General features: G+C 35.4%; 1 protein-coding gene and 1 long non-coding RNA gene across 4 annotated transcripts; both read right to left on the bottom strand.

The window, feature by feature from the left end:
* Positions 1-6,856: 6,856 nt before the first annotated feature.
* On the bottom strand, positions 6,857-17,039 carry LOC109052069 (trans-Golgi network integral membrane protein 1-like). Of its 2 annotated transcripts, XM_042730247.1 has the most exons (5): positions 16,874-17,039; positions 11,240-11,866; positions 10,779-11,086; positions 10,564-10,647; positions 6,857-8,347 (listed from the first exon to the last, which is right to left on the bottom strand). In XM_042730247.1, the coding sequence occupies exons 1-5, from the start codon at positions 16,920-16,922 to the stop codon at positions 8,345-8,347; spliced, it is 1,071 nt and encodes a 356-aa protein (XP_042586181.1). In that variant the 5' UTR covers positions 16,923-17,039; the 3' UTR covers positions 6,857-8,344. The 2 variants fall into 2 exon arrangements, with proteins under 2 accessions (XP_042586181.1, XP_042586180.1); XM_042730246.1 differs by having other exon boundaries at positions 10,779-11,866.
* On the bottom strand, positions 14,383-15,419 carry LOC122138282. Of its 2 annotated transcripts, none has more exons than XR_006155468.1 (2): positions 14,808-15,419; positions 14,383-14,638 (listed from the first exon to the last, which is right to left on the bottom strand). It is a non-coding gene; the product is annotated as an uncharacterized LOC122138282 (long non-coding RNA). The 2 variants fall into 2 exon arrangements; XR_006155467.1 differs by having other exon boundaries at positions 14,383-14,635.
* Positions 17,040-17,086: the final 47 nt, after the last annotated feature.

Genomic DNA, 17,086 nt, shown 5'->3' with positions numbered 1-17,086 from the left:
AAGAGGCCTGCAGTATCACTGAACACCTGACAACAGTACAAGCGTATCGTACTTTATCAACAAAAATCCCCAATGAAATCACAACTAAGGTCCATTGTGGTCAGATTTTTGACACGGAACATGAAACAACGAGTGTTAAGGCTGATTTATACTTCTGCGTCAGACCTATGCCGCAGCCTTTACATCGTAGGCTATGCATCAGTTTTCATTCATACTTCTGCGTCGTTGGCTGCGTCGGCGTGCAGTACACATGCAGACCGCTAGTCTACAGTGTCCACGGGCATGTTGCTGGTGTAACTGCAGTACCACGACAAAAGCCAAAGATGGAGCGGCTTGTTGGAGAAGCCTTATAGCCGTGATGGCGGCAAATAAATATCAAATCATTAAATCGTTATTTAAAACTACAAAAAGGAGACATCAACGGAATAGGAGAGGATATGGCATTCTTTCAATCTCCACAAGGACTTGTACCACGGCAGACCAACGTCGTTTGTCACATTTAACTACTGATTTATTATGTTATGAAGTATAATAAATTATAAGACACTTGTTCTTTGCTTTGTTTTAATAGGATATAAGAAGGTGTGTAACATTAAAATATATTAAAGTGCACATTATAAACACACACCGAACTCAAGTACATACGGAGGAAGGGGTTCTAGCAGACCAATCACAGCGCTTGCGGTCCGCGTAGGATTGACGCGCGTGCACATTATAAACACACACCGAACTCAAGTACATACGGAGGAAGGGGTTCGGGCTACAGCATAGGGTGTGCATCTATGCTTAGGCTACGGCGTAGGTCCGATGCAGAAATATAAATCAGCCTTTACAGGCTGTCTGGACAAAGAAAGAGATAACTTACAGGGGGGCAGAGTATATTTTGATCAAGACTTTACAACAAAAATCATAGAACAGTGGAACTCTTTCAGATGGATGCACCAAAAGCTTAAAAAAAAATAATAATACAACAAAAATCATAGAACAGTGGAACTCTTTCAGATGGATGCACCAATTGCTTAAACTAAAATATGTTTATGTGAGGAAGTCCTTTTGGAATGTGGGAAGTTGACCTTTAGTTCAGTTCCGTTTGTTATGATACAAATTATTTTAAATGTGTATATTTCAACTGTGTATGTATGTTATTTTATTTTGGTGAATTGGTTCTGAAGATGAACGAGGGTATCTTATGGGTATTTTGAAGTATCTTATTATGACAGAGAAGATGAACGAAGGTCTTATGGGTTTGAGTAATTAATGACAGAATGTTGATTTTTGGGTGAACTACCCCTTTAAGTGTCCATTGCATCTCATTTTGGAGAGCAGACGATGGCAATGGACTCCGGCAGCATCATCTGTTATGAGCAGTGAGTATGCAGGTCAGCGCTGGACAGGAAGGCTGTTTGAGTGGGGTGAGTCTGTGGAGCAGAGCGACAGCGATATCTGAATGATGACTGCAGTAAGACAACTGTATTCTCCAGTCAGATGTCTTAATGCACTGTATTGGTAAAACTTATCCAAGAACTGTATTAAACTGTATTAAACTGTACCTATCTATCTATCTACCTACCTATCTATCTATCTTATTAGGGTAGCAAATATCAAGTCTTTCTGTGACAGGTCTCATAAGTACTAAACTGCTATGCATCTTCTCTATGTTCCTTTCTATTGTAACACTTTAGATTCTATATAGATTAAATGTTGTTTAAAAAACAAACAAACAGGAGAAGAATAAGAATGTATTGGATGAACCAGTTCACCAAATCGGATTGAACCGTCTTAAACATTTGGTTATATATAGATTAGAATTCTGATTTAGTAAGTAATTTTAGTAGATAAAGATTCACTTTCGGACGCCTGACAGTCACTCCGACTCGACATGAGCCGAAATACCGGTGTATGATCCTGTGATGCCGGGTTTTGCCAACTCATTCAGCGCTCCAGTTCCTCCAAAAGTCACTGAATTGAAGAAACAGTTTAGACTGAAGGACTGATAAGCTGCTGTTACGAGCATGTATAAACATGCCTGATATGCTTTTTTGACTCTCAAAGTGCTGGTAGCTGCTGACCTACATATTATGAATCACCAAATTTTGACTCTCAAAGGAAAATGGTTTCAGCGAAAATTTTTTTTTACTGTTATTTTGTTTGCTGTTCTCGAAGAAATTGGTTTAAGTCTTGGATGGCCTGAGCGTGAGTGCTGGTAGCTGCTGACCTACATATAAAGTTTAATGTTTTGGGGTGAACTACTGCCTCAGAAACAGCTGGGATTTATTCAAGCTTAAATCAAAGTCTCTGTTTATGGAAGTTTTTTTTTTATGGAAATTATTCTTTGTTTGTCTGTGTTTTTGGGAGATAATTTTTTATGGAATTTTTTATTGTTGGTATTAATATTGTTTTGACAAGCCTTTAGCGAATCATCCAGGTAGACCAGCCAGTGTCACATCATAATAAAGGAATGATGAATCATGTTTTTGCTGATAAACTCATAAAAGCATGTGATTGGGGAAAAATGGTTTTCATATCTCCTCATGTAAATGTTTTCTTTAGCTGCTCTGCTTGAGGATGAACATCAGCAATTCGGTCATACATCTCCTTTAGCTTCTGTGCTTGAGGAGGAACAACAGCTAAATTGAGGAAACACTAACTTTAGACAACCAATCAAGGTATCCTTTAGCTTCTGTGTGAGGAACAACAGCTAAATTTAGACAACCAACAAGGTATGATGAAAACTTGAGATTATCGATACACATACACAGCTTATATTCTGGGTGGTTTTTGAGTTTTTAGATTGGTGGGTTTGGTAGTTAAAAGGGTTTAGAGTTTTATAATTTTATAAGTAAAATATATATCAACACTACACACACAACGGAGACTCCCATTAAAGAGATAACCCACCCAAAAATAATTATAGCAATTTACAAGTAATTTACAACTTGTTCCCAACCCATTTTAATTTCTTTCTTTTGCAGAAAAACACTTTTTCAAGTCTCAGAATAAGTAGACAGACAAGTTTGGAACGACATAAAGGTCAGTAAATGATAAAAGAGCTTTCATTTTCAGTTTAGTGTCTGTTTAAAATGCAACAGATGGAGCGAGAGCATCATTCAGGTCTTCTTACGTGATGTATATGTTGTAGAGGACAAAGGCGTGCTCTGTGTTGCCCTCCTCGGCGTACACGTGGGGAGTGTGTTTGAAATGCATGAGATGGAGAAGTACCTTCACTCATGTCCACCGTGCTGCTCTTCTGGGTCAAGGCTCGCACCCGTTCATCTGGAGTCAAACTCACATCGGCGTAGTCCAACATCATGTGGCCAACGTCTTCAACCTACGCCTCCAACCCTGTGATATAAACGAGGACATGTCACAAACAAAACTGGATTTCTCTTGCACTTGTGAATGAAATAATTCAGTGTTACACAGATTTACTATGCAACTATATCAACTTAATGAAGGACACATTCGTTTACATATAAGTCTTAAAGGTACAGTAAAAATAAAAAAAAGTATTCTTACTTATTAGTGAGTATAATATAAACTACTAAGTAGTGAACAAGTAATACTATTGACTGTGCTGACAAATTAAATCACACAGAGATAAAATAAAGTGTTACATCTCCAAACAAGTGATATATCACATTCAAACTCACTTTACATTATTTTCTATCATATCACAAAATAACCAACAGCTAGGGCCGCCTTTATTGATTAATTTTTTTTTAATGGTGAATCGTTATGATACAGTATGATGAGTGTGAACTTGTGCAGTTAGTTGGCTAATGTTAGATTATAAAGCTTTATAAAGTCTTACCGTGGTAATAACGACAGTCTGTGTTTTCCAGATCACGAACACATTAGCTGGGGAAACTCGTCCATCGCCTTTAACTCTAGTTCATTGAAATAAAGGCGCGTTAAATTGCGTTATATGGCTCTGTTTCCATCCTTTTCGCTTTAATCTCCAGCACTCACTCACTTCTTCTTCCTGTATGACGCTCTCAGATCAGTTTGGTCTCCTTCTGCTGTTTCCACCATCGATCAGATTCAAGGTGTGTATAAACTTTTTACTGTTTACTTACGGCCAATAACCTATGAAGCATTCTTAAATAAATAATTTATATTGTTGTTGTTACTATTAGTAGTAGTAGTAGAATTAATGGGGTTGTTGCTGTTTAAAAAATATATATATAATTAATTAATTTATTATTATTATTATTATGTTACAATTAATGTTGTATTGGCGGACTTTCTCGGGTTTTTAAGGCCCCATTGTAGTAAATATGACTATTCTATGACAGTAAGTGATTATACGCCTGTGTTGCTGCAAAAGATTCTGTTCATGGATATTTAATGATCAGATCCGTTTTTATCAAATGACAGAATGCAGTAAATTATTGTTAAACTATTATTTATTTATTTTTACATTTTAGGGTTTTTCATTATTATTTGAACGTTTACATTCAGGTCAATCAATGCAAATTTAGTGTCATCGAGTGTCATTATAGTTTTTGTTAATAATTTTAATTTTATTTTATATTTCGTGTATTCATTCAAAATTTTAGTTTTAGAAATTTTGTGTGCTTTTGTAATTTATTTATTTATTTATTTTAAATACACTACCAGTCAAAAGTTTTTAAAAAGTAAGTTTTTTAATGATTTTTCTGGCCTTCCAGTACATTCAATGTGCTTACTCCACAGGAACACATTACACTGTGCGTTCACAGTTACACTGGCTTTCAGTGCTATGTATTAATTTTAAAAATTCTCATTTTAACATACAAAGCACTGCATGGGACTGCACTAGTGTATCTTTGCTCTTTATAAGTTCATGAGCTCGTTCTCGCTCCCTCCACTCTGCCAGTTCTCTTTTACTTTATCAGCCCTCATGCAAACTTAAGACTATGGGGAAAAGAGCTTTTTCATGCAAAGCCCCTAAATTATGGAATACACTTCCTTGCAGAAATGCACCAAATCTGGATTGCTTTAAAAATTTGATTAAGATGCATTTATTTAAGGTTGTTTTTAATTACTTCTTGTATTTTTGAATTGTTCTTTTATGTGTTTTAGTTTTACTGTAGCACTTTGGGTTTTAGAAAAAAACACATTACAAATAAAATGCATTATTATTATTATTATTATTATTATTAATGTTTTTTAAAGAATTCTCATCTGCTCACCAAGCCTGCACTTATTTGATCCAAAGTACAGCAAAAACAGTAAAAGTTTTCTATGAATATATTTTTAAATGTAATTTGTTCCTGTGATTTCAAAGCTGAATTTTAAGCATCATTACTCCAGTCACATGATCCTTCAGAAATCATTCTAATATTCTGATTTGCTGCTCAAAAAACATTATTATGTTGAAAACAGCAGAGTACAATTTTTTTTAAGTTTCTTTAACAGAATTTTCAGAAGAACAGCTTTTATCTCAAATAGAAACCTTTTGTAACATTTTGTGACACTTTTGATCAATTTAAAGCATCTTTGCTAAATAAAAGTATTTGTTTCTATAATTTCTTTTAAAAAATAATAATAATTATACTGACTCCAAGTTTTGAATGGTATAGTGTGTGACCACCCCACATATAGTCTGAATAACAAATTAAATTTTTGTATATATTTAATTTATATTTATGTTTATTTCTATTTCTATTTATATACAGTGGGTAAAATAAGTATTAAACACATCACCATTTTTCTCAGCAAATATATTTCTAAATGTGCTGTTGACATGAAATGTTCACCAGATGTCTGTAACAAGCCATGTATTGAAAACAATACAAATACGTTCAGAAATTAAGTTCTGTATAATAAAATGGAATAACCCAGGGAAAAAGTACTGAACACATGAAGAAAGGGAGTGGCAAAAGGGCATAGAAAGCCAAGACACCAGCTGACATCTATCAGTAATTAGAAAGCAATGTATTAGAAAGTTCATTTATTAAGCAAAAGAAGCCTGTTACCCATGAGAGGGCTTCAATGGGAAGCATCACAACTACTTTTCCTCTTGAACTCATTTCCATAGATTACAGAATTGCAAGTGAAAACAGCAGACTGTCAAGTGAAAAAGGAAAAAAATATTATGACCTTTGGTTAAAGGGAATCACTCTGTATCCTGGAGATAGAGGGCTTGTCCAGAATATGACGAGAAAGGTGGACCAGAAAAACTTAAAGTAAGTCTTACTGGGAGAAACAAATATAGGTCATTAAAGAACAACTAAATGATGGCAGAAAACTGCCCGGGACCTGTAACAAGTGTATAATGTTACTAAAGCTTTTTATTTCAGATAAATGCTGATCTTTGGATGTTTCTATTCATCAAAAAATCCTGAAACAAAATGTTAAAATAATAATAAAAAAAAAAAAATTCTTGAGCAGCAAATCAGCAGAATGATTTCTGAAGGATCGTGTGACACTGAAGACTGGAGTAATGATGCTGAAAATGCAGCTTTGATCACAGGAATAAATTACATTTATAAATATATTCAAATAGAAAACAGTTATTTTAAATACTAAAAATATTTCACAATATTACTGATTTTGCTGTATTTTGGATCAAATAAATGCAGGCTTGGCCAGCAGAAGAGAATTCTTAAAAAAAATAAAAAAAAAAAACAGTAAAAATATTACTGTTAACTGTTCAACTTTTGACTGGTAGTTTACATATTAGTTTTTATTTGTAGTCTATTTAATTTTAAATAAACTTAAGAGGATTATTTAGTTTTATTTTAGTACTTCAACCTACAATGTTGAATTAAAAAAAATGTATTTATTTTTTATTTCAGGTAATGTTTATTGAAGTTTTTAGTTGTTTTAGTTGTTTAGTCTTAGTTCACAATAATAACCAAGAAGAGACCAGTCAGAGGGAAAATCTAACCTTTATTCCATCTCTTTTCAGTGTAGAAAGAGTATCACTTGTGAAAAAGATTAAATAGTGATAAAAGATTGACCACAGTAAATAGGTAAGTTAAACCCCCCTCATATATTTCTACCCACGTAATAATTCAAAATAGGTCCAGAATTTCAAGAAAAATGGTTGTGCAAAGCCACTGGTTCAATGTCAAATCATCAATCACAGGCTTAACGGAGAATACAGCAGGAATCACAGTAGGGACAACGGTCTTTGAAATCACACCAAATAAAACATCCACAATATTTCCCACTTTTAGGATAAGAGGGGAGTATGAATATATATCCGTTTGTTTCTCATTCCTGGGCATCATCTAGATTTGGCACAGAAATCTTGCTTCATAAATCAATTATAATCCTACTGTACACCAAAAACAATCATATTTCAAATGCATCATTGAACTGGATGGCTTCTTTCAACATTAAAGTCACTTGAGCAGAACCTTTTAAAAGAATGAAAAGTGGAACTTGTCAAAATCAGGGCTGTAGTGTAGTGTCCAAATGCAGAAAACCACAACCGAACCACTTGACTGATAAATTCAAATACAATATAAACGGACTCAAACACCTCACAGCATAGATGGCCTGCACACTGTATGCAATTAAATTTGCAGTTAATTTCTGGCTTTTATTGCTTTAAACCCTAATAATTTACAGTATGTTTTGGTAAAGAACAATTTAATAAAAATAAAAAAAAATTATATATAGGGCCAGTGAAAGGGGCAATTATAAATCTGAACTACTGGTCTAACTGGGCCAGCAAATAAAATCCTTTTTGTTGAGCCTTTCAAAGCTAATTTAGCATTCATAGAGCAGTTAAGTTGCTTTCACTGTGTTTTGAACATATTTAACATAAGAACAAAAGCTTGCCACTTCTTTTTTAATCCACACCTGTAGAAAGAATTACCCTGTCCCAAAAAATGTGTTCGATCAGCTTCAAGAAGTGGTACAACAGCCCTCAGAACATTTCAAACCTCAATCATTCCCAGTCTCCCATAAAACGCCATTCATCATCTGCATGAAAAAGCAGTCAACATATACATATCGGTTCCTTCTGTATTACACATTTCGGCCAGCAATAAATCGAGAAAAAGGCAAAACAAAGACAACTACGTAACTCTACCAAAAAAGGCTCGGAAATCAAATAGAACGAGAGGCCACAGAACCAACATCTTCAATATGTACCGCTGTGTTCGTATTTCTAAACCTGACTGAAGATCCTGATGCCAGAAATTTTAGAACTACAAGAGACATTGTTTTCAACATACCCGACATGCTACGGATGGATGAGAATTTGTCACTATTAATATCATTTTGGACAAGTTGGAGACAGTCTCTGTGAGTGGTGATATATGCCTCATTATGGATAATTCAAGTTTCAAAATCACAGTTCAAATATTTAGATTCATCCACCGCTGACTCATCTGACTGGGTTTTCTCACTGGAAAACAAAACACAGAACACACAATTCAATTTCAATTCAAATGTAAGAGAATTGATTGGTTTAACAACTAAATTTCTACTGTAGTAAAAACTGTTACTTAATGTAATGTAATAGAGTGGCAATAACTGTTTTCCACAATCGGCTGAACGGGTTCGAAGAACGATAAGAACGTCTGCAGTTATATTTCAGAACGGGACAGTTTGGCTGATGGTGGACAAGGTGCAAAACCAGAGTGTTGTTCTCATGATTTCAATTGTGTATTTTGTCGCAGCTCAACATAATTAGGTTACATTCTATTAGCAAGCTTTTTGTTTAGCTGCATAACCGAGTTTAACTTGCATTTGGGTTAATGACAAATAAGCGTGTAACTGATAAAGAGAAAACATAGCTTAAAACATATCCTCGTCACATTATTTTCAAAACCTTTCATAACATTAAGAAACTTGCAATTTTCTAAAATTCCACATTCTCTCAAAATGTCATGTGGTGTGACCAAGTAAAACGTGAAAACTAATCATAATAACGACATATGTTCCTTGAACACCTTGAATATATGTGAGAATACATTTAAGTTTTTTTAATAAATCCGTTTTTTTTACAAATATAATAAAAGTTTCGGGGAGTTTTCACACTACATGATATTTTACTTTCTGAACTAACTTTGTCTTGTCATAAAAAGTCAAAGGAGGGTCTACACAGCTCCTCTCTATGAAATCATTTCCTGTTTTATGTTTTTCATTTTCATCCATGCATGTTGGTCGCAAAACATGACTGATTTAGCATACTTAAAGGGTTACTCCACCCCAAAAAGAATTTTTTGTCATTAATCACTTACCCCCATGTCGTTCCAAACACGTAAAAAAAAAAAAAAAAAAAAAAAAACCCTTCGGAACACAATTTAAGATATTTTGGATGAAAACCGGGAGGCTTGTGACTGTCCCATAGACTGCCAAATAAATAACAGTGTCAAGGTCCAGGAAAGTATGAAAAGCATTGTCAGAATACTCCATCTGCCATCAGTGATTCAACCGTAATGTTATGAAGCAACAAAAATACTTTTTTGTACACAGAGAAAACAAAAATAACGACTTTATTCAACAATTCCTCAGAAGAGCATAACACAGAAGAGCATAAGCTGGCTGCGTACTGCTCAGATTTGTTAAAATGGCGCTATGCTGATTTGGAGAGAAACAGAGGAGAGGAATAGTTGAATAAAGTCGTTCTTTTTGTTTTCTTCGTGTACAAAAAGTATTCTCATCACTTCATAACGTTACGATTGAACCACTGATGGCAGATGGAGTAGTCTGATGATGCTTTTACTTTTCTGGACCTTGACACTGTTATTTATTTGTCAGTCTATGGGACAGTCACAAGCCTCCCGGTTTTCATCCAAAATATCTTAAATTGTGTTCCGAAGACAAACAAAGCTTTTATGGGTTTGGAACGACATGAGGGTAAGTGATTAATGACAACATTTTCATTTTGGGGTGGAGTATCCTGTTAAGTTTTTAAAACACTACAATGTGGTTTTGTTAAACGTATAAAAGCTTTATTAAAGTGGTCATGAACTTAGAAATCAAAATTCCCTTGATCGTTTGACACATAAGATGATGAGGTTTGTGTTATAAAAACATTCTGTAAGTTTCAAAACTCAACAAACGCAGGTCTACGCAGAAACCAGACGATAATTTTTATGTGATGAACTTCCAGACCGTGTCAGTAAGAACGTCGTCCTTTGTTCACTTCATTTTACAGCATATCTGTTTACAAACAAGGCACAATTCGACGCAGGATTTTCAGAAAGATTGAAACTTAAAGACGTTGCTATGCTGACTATATTGCAACACACAAGTGTGAGTAACTGTTTTTATTACGTAATCACGATTGCTTTTCCTGTCGTTACAGATGGTTCAAAATCTATATAACATAAGTGGACCTCAGAGAACAGTATAAAATTAAAAACTAAGATGGTTTATGACCTAACTTTACATTTTTCCTTCAATATGATATTAAGACAGATTTATCAGATTTATTTTTACTTTATGCTTAATAAAAACATTATTTATAGGAATTTTAATTTAGAGTTTTTTTTTTGTCTTTTTCAAAAAAAATTTAATAAAATGAATAGATAAGAGTCTTAACTCGCTATGTGTGTGTGTGTGTGTGTGTGTGTGTGTGTGTGTGTGTGTGTGTGTGTACGTAATGCTATTTACATTCTGGTCGAGTTTGTGGTAATCAGATGTCTTGGGTCTCCGTGTGCCTCTTGATCGCCGGCCCTCAACGACGAAGGCAATGATCTGCAAGCAAAGGCGAAAGAAATGACTGTCATTTAATTGCTATTTGACATCTTTAATATACAGCAGCGAAAAACTAAAAACACAAAGTCTCCAGGATGGAAGATGGTGCATGTACAAACAGACCCACTAACCTTGCGCTTGTTGTGACTGGCGATATACAGCACAGCCACCAGTATAACAGCGCAGACCAGATAGGCAAAGAAGTGGCTGTTCTCTGCACTCTCCTCTTGTTGATAAGTGTTCACTTTATTGTCCTTCTTTTCGGTTTTGCTGTTAGATGTATCCTGTTCATTTGAAAGTTCATCAGCAGTATCGTCACCATCTTCATCTTCAGTGTCATTTACTGAATCACCATTTTGTACGCCTTCGTCTGCAGGGGTCTCAGGTCCAGGTGACTGCTCTTCACTCTTGCCATCTGTTTCATCTCCACCCTCTTCATTTTGTTCAGCTGTGGTCGGCTTCTTGTCACCCTTTTCACCACTTGTTTCACCTACAACGTCTTTATGCTCCTGTTGACCGGTTTCATCGTCTTGTGGTTGTCCTCCACCACCTTCAGCGGGTTTAGAGCCTGCTTGTCCATCATCTGCTATATTTTGTTCAGCTGTGGTCGTCTTCTTGTCACCCTTTTCACCACTTGTTTCACCTACAACGTCTTTATGCTCCTGTTGACCGGTTTCATCGTCTTTTGTTTGTCCTCCACCACCTTCAGCAGGTTTAGAGCCTGCTTGTCCATCATCTGCTATATTTTGTGCAGCTGTGGTCGCCTTCTCTTTAGGCTCTTTTTTTGGTGCAGCTTCATTTTTGTTTTTTGGATTGTTTGTTTCATTTTGGGAAAGTGCGTGCTGCTTGTCTTTAACATTTCCTTCATTTTTTGACTCCGTTTCATCTTTTTTAGCATTTTCCGGGGGGGTGTTTTCATTAACATCTTCAGTTTGGGTTTTACTCTTTGGATCGTTTGCTTTATTATTTTTGCTTTGAGTTTCTTCAGGAGTTTGAGGGGGATTTTCCTTATTGTCTTTATTGCTTTCAGATGGGTTCTTCTGTTCTGCTTTTGGTTTTTCACCAATGTTGTTATCTGGATCATTATTATTTGAAGCGTCTACGTCATTACTTTTTGGCCCATTTGCAGCTGTGCTCGGTAAAACACTTGTACCGTCTTCTGCATCATGTGGTCCAGAATTTTCTCCTGAAACTTTACTTAGCAGTGCTTTGGAGCCAACTGGAAAATATCACAAAACAGAAACATCACAATAAAATTTTAGGCATAACACACAGTTTAAGTTTATCTTATTATCAAAATCTCAAATGAAGGAATCGTGTCCCATGTCCTTAGCAGGGCTCGACAGTGCAAGCAGTTCACTCGCATTTGCGACTAAAAATAGGAAAAAGTATTTAGGAGCATGAGTGCGAATGCAATTTCTTAAACAGCCTAACTTACACAGTAGCCTATAGCAAACATATTAATTTCTTCAATTTATTTATGGAAAAACAGCAATACAGCCTCATATGGTTACTGAACTTAAAAAAAAAAAAATACTTAATTCAAATGAGCACAGATCAAGGTGGAGCGAGGGAAGGAGATTCACTGAATGAAAACCCCAGTAACCATGTAAACAATTGTTGAATAAAGTCGTTCTTTTTGTTTTCTTAGTGTACAAAAGTATTCTCATCACTTCATAATGTTACGGTTGAACCACTGATGGCAGATGGAGTATTCTGACGATACTTTTTATACCTTTTATGGACCTTGACACTGTTATTTACTTGGCAGTCTATGGGAGTCTCAAGCCTCCTGGTTTTCATCCAAAATATCTTAAATTGTGTTCCGAAGACAAACAAAGCTTTTATGGGTTTGGAACGACATGGAGGTAAGTGATTAATGACAAAATTTTCATTTTGGGGTGGAGTATCCCTTTAAGTTTTTAAAACACTACAATGAGGTTTTGTTAAACGTATAAAAGCTTTATTAAAGTGGTCATGAACTTAGAAATCAAAATTCCCTTGATCGTTTAGAGGCTGAGGTTTGTGTTATAAAAACATTCTGTAAGTTTCAAAACTCAACAAACGCAGGTCTACGCAGAAACCAGACGATAATTTTTATGTGATGAACTTCCAGACCGTGTCAGTAAGAACGTTGTCCTTTGTTCACTTCATTTTACAGCATATCTGTTTACAAACAAGGCACAATTCGACGCAGGATTTTCAGAAAGATTGAAACTTAAAGACGTTGCTATGCTGACTATATTGCAACACACAAGTGTGAGTAACTGTTTTTATTACGTAATCACGATTGCTTTGCCTGTCATTACAGATGGTTTAAAATCATCAAAAGCAGCTGCTACTTTCTGAACTGTGTAAATGGTTCACAGTCATTCAGATATTTATATTCACTTAATCTAACCTAAAACATGGCCTATCTAACCGATTTGTTATTATTTGGTAACACTTAAAGGGTTAGTTCACCCAAAAATTAAAATTATGTCATTAACGACCCTCATGTCGTTCCAAACCCGTAAGACCTCCGTTCATCTTCAGAACACAGTTTAAGATATTTTAGATTTAGTCCGAGAGCTTTCAGTCCCTCCATTGAAAATGTATGTACGGTATACTGTCCACGTCCAGAAAGGTAATAAAAACATCATCAAAGTAGTCCATGTGACATCAGAGGGTCAGTTAGAATTTGTTGAAGCATTGAAAATACATTTTGGTCCAAAAATAAAAATAAATACGACTTTATTCAGCATTTTCTTCTCTTCCGGGTCTGTTGTGAGTGCGTTCACAATACTGCATTTTGTAGTGAAATAGATGTAGTGTTCGACTTTATTCAGCATTTTATCTAATTGGGCCCCCTCTGCGCAGCTGTTGTCCCCACATCTCTAGGACCTAACAGTCCCATCAAAAGCTTTACATAACTCTAATCAAAGGCTTGCAACTGTCTTGCTTCTTGTAGTTCAATACTAGTACTAGCACAATACAAGTCTGCATACAGTATGCAGTTCACTATTTGATGCAAGATTAAAAGCCACCATAAAAATGTTCTTAAAGCAACACTATGTAAAAATTTTTACCTTAAAATAATGTTTCCAAAATTGTTTCAGTGGTTCATCAAGTCATAACAGGGTGAAAGGCACTTATGCCTCTGCTTTACGTCCCTATATCTGCTATTACCACACTATGTAAGATTGCCAGATCGGGTTGCGTTTCTGTAGTTCTAATGAGACATAAGAAACTACACATTTGACTTGCTTTACGTCAAACGTTACAATAGTCATTATTTTGTTTTTCTTCGTTTCTGATGTCGCAATACATCATACTTTTATAAAATCATGCAACATACTCTACCTTGTCTGTGCACATCATTCATTCGAAAGCCAGAGCTGGATAAACAGTCATATACACAGTATATTAAAATATGCCATATTCCAATAAATGACACTAACACTACAGAACATTGACACAAATTACCTATAGTTCTGTATTACCACCACTTGATTACGTATATTAGATACAATAGATTTGTGTGTGTGTGTGTGTGTGTGTAAGCTTCTCAAATAAATTGCCCTTCATGATGGGAATAATAAAGTCTGTATCTATGTCATTTAACGGCCAAAATTCAGTCTAAATGAACACATCCAGCTGGATTATTTTAATATTGTCTGTAACTTACATGCAGGTTGAGGTAAGCTACTCATTGTTTCTAACTGCATCCAGTACAGACAGGAGGTTGTTTTATTATTTATTTATTTTTTATTTATGTCATAATGGTCATTATGTGAGAAAATAATTTGTGTTTGATTTCTGTCATTAATAAATATTTCATTTTCTTTTTTGTTATGGTAAAAAAGAGCAAGAGAGACAGAGAACCCCACACAGACTCCCGGGAATGAAGCTAAGTCATTAACACAGTGTTGCTCCCCTTCTTCACTGGGACAGGGAGAGGTGCAGTTATGGGGAGACTGGGGTGCTGCTGACTCATCTGTTGTTAAGTCTGCTAAAAGTGGCATGGACAATGATTTAATATGAATATCTTGCTAAACGTTTCCCTGCACTGATTAAATGTTGATGAAATGCAGGCTAACACTAGCCTGCATATAGCTAGCTTATTTCACTCTGGACAACAGGTTAATAACACTCACAGACTAAAGGCTAACGTTACCCACCTTTCTTGGTGAAAAACTGGGATACAGAACGACACCCTTTCTTTTGTCTTTCCTCTTCCTCTTTTCTCTCTTTCCTTTTCTGAAAACCAGATTTAATTTTACTACTCAAAATTATGGTCTCTGAATTTCTAGCGCGCTGTGCATTGATTGACTGTCTGCAACTAACTAAACACCGTCACTGATGAGTGCGCTAAGGCAGGACCAAACCATTTCATGCAGATACAGGGGGGTGGTCGGTCAATATGGATGGTTTATTTTTTGGTCAATGGTGATATTTAACTTTTATTGCCAAAATAAGTAAAATCAAAGACATCATTCATTTTATTATTATTTGAAATATACTCAATGATGGTTTATATAGTGTATAATATAATAAAAATTTTAAATTAGTTTTTACCTATTTGTTGGGGCCCCTGTCAGTCAGGGGCCCTTGGAATTGTCCTAACTTTTCCCCCCTCATACGGCGCCCATGATCTTTGTTATTGGGAGCACCAGAAAACACGTCAGCAGCGTTGTGAACGCGCTCACAACAGACCCGGAAGAGAAGACAATGCTGAATAAAGTCGTAATTTTTGTTATTTTTGGACCAAAATGTATTTTCGATGCTTCAATAAATTCTAACTGACCCTCTGATGTCACATGGACTACTTTGATGGTGTTTTTATTACCTTTCTGGACATGGACAGTATACCGTACATACATTCTCAATGGAGGGACAGAAAGCTCTCGGACTAAATCTAAAAATATCTTAAACTGTGTTCTGAAGATGAACGGAGGTCTTACGGGTTTGGAACGACATGAGGGTGAGTCATTAATGACATAATTTAGATTTTTGGGTGAACTAACCCTTTAACAGGTTCCATTAACATTAGTTAACATGAATTAACAACGACTGCTTTTATTAATCATAGTTCATCTTAATTTCAACTTTCAATGATACATTATAAAATCAAAAGTTGTGTCTGCTAATATTATTCAATGGCGCTAACATTAACTATTTTTATTTAGTCAACATTAACTACTAGCTACTGCATATTGTTAGTCAATGTTAACCTGCTTTAACTAATATTAACAAATGGGACCTTATTGTAAAGTATTATTCTTTCGTTCATTTGAACGTTAATCTCTAATCTTGAAACACTTGTTTACTTTATATTTGTGTATGTGTGTTTTTTTAAACAAAGTCTTTCTTTAATAAAATGTCTTTAATAAAGTTATTTAACCTGTTAGGAGGACAACACTTTTTTTTCACTTACTAAATTATATATTGTGATACCGTGACAAACACTTCAACGTATATCGTGAAAACCGCCACATACCTAATGTGAGCTACATGTAATTTAATAGGACTAAACATAATTACATAAATAGCCTATTAAATAAAGTCTTGAAAAAAAAATATTTAACCTTGTGTACTTTCTGTATTCTGATTAATTCAATAATTGTGCTTGTAAATGTCTCCTTATATACCTATATGAAGCTAAAACACATAATTAGAAAAATTTGCATTGCGCCACTTAATTTTGTTTTTAAATATGTTTTTATTAGAATTTTTCAGTTTAGGAGCACATGTGCTCTTTGGGGGAAAGGTTAGCGTCAAGCCCTGCTTAGACTTGCAGAATCATTGCCAAGACGCATTTAAGCTGTTCTGGTGGCCTACACCTAACTAATAGTCTTCAAGTTGGTTTTCGCCTTATTTTGTTCATCTGTCTGTATATTTTTTTTTTTACCTATTTTTTAAGAGAATACTATAGGGAACGCGCACGCATATGGCAACATGTAAACAATGGCGACCACATCCTATTTACATAAAATTCAAAAGCAGGAATGTGCCTCCTAAGCTGTCACGCATCACAAAAGTGGGGAAAATATCGTACTTTAGGAGAATAATTAGACAAAAACATGTAGAATAATAGCAGAGATATGCTTTTTACTTTCAAATACAGTGCGCACCAGGAAAAGGATTTAGAGGTAAACATGTCACGAGATTTATCGATCAATATCGTCTCACAATCCCACAAACATCATACGAATATTACCATAACGAGAGTAATACGCTAACTCACCTTGATAGAAGCAGAGGACAACGATAAACAGCGCTGTTAAGCGCATCATGGCTTCAGACAGTGACACAGAGGCACGAGTTGACAGTAAAGCCAAAGGCTGTGTCCCAAAGTGATGTGCGCACACTTCGATGTGCGCATTTGAAGTGCGATCGCGTCATAGCGGCGCGACGAAGGCTGTCCCAAAGTGAAGTGCGCGCAGTCCGAAGTGCGCAT

The sequence above is a fragment of the Cyprinus carpio genome, chromosome B8 (genome assembly GCF_018340385.1).
Source record: "Cyprinus carpio isolate SPL01 chromosome B8, ASM1834038v1, whole genome shotgun sequence".
NCBI lineage: Eukaryota > Metazoa > Chordata > Actinopteri > Cypriniformes > Cyprinidae > Cyprinus > Cyprinus carpio.
This window is presented reverse-complemented; position numbering and strand designations above follow the sequence as displayed.

What these genes read in the sequence shown, in the direction of transcription:
- LOC109052069 (XM_042730246.1), bottom strand. Translation starts at nt 16,922, where the DNA reads ATGATGCGCTTAACAGCGCTGTTTATCGTTGTCCTCTGCTTCTATCAA. An exon ending in TGTCCTCTGCTTCTATCAAG is followed by an intron (nt 11,867 to 16,873) that starts GTGAGTTAGCGT and finishes GATATTTTCCAG; the next exon opens with TTGGCTCCAAAGCACTGCTA. An exon ending in CCAGTCACAACAAGCGCAAG is followed by an intron (nt 10,648 to 10,778) that starts GTTAGTGGGTCT and finishes CTTTGCTTGCAG; the next exon opens with ATCATTGCCTTCGTCGTTGA.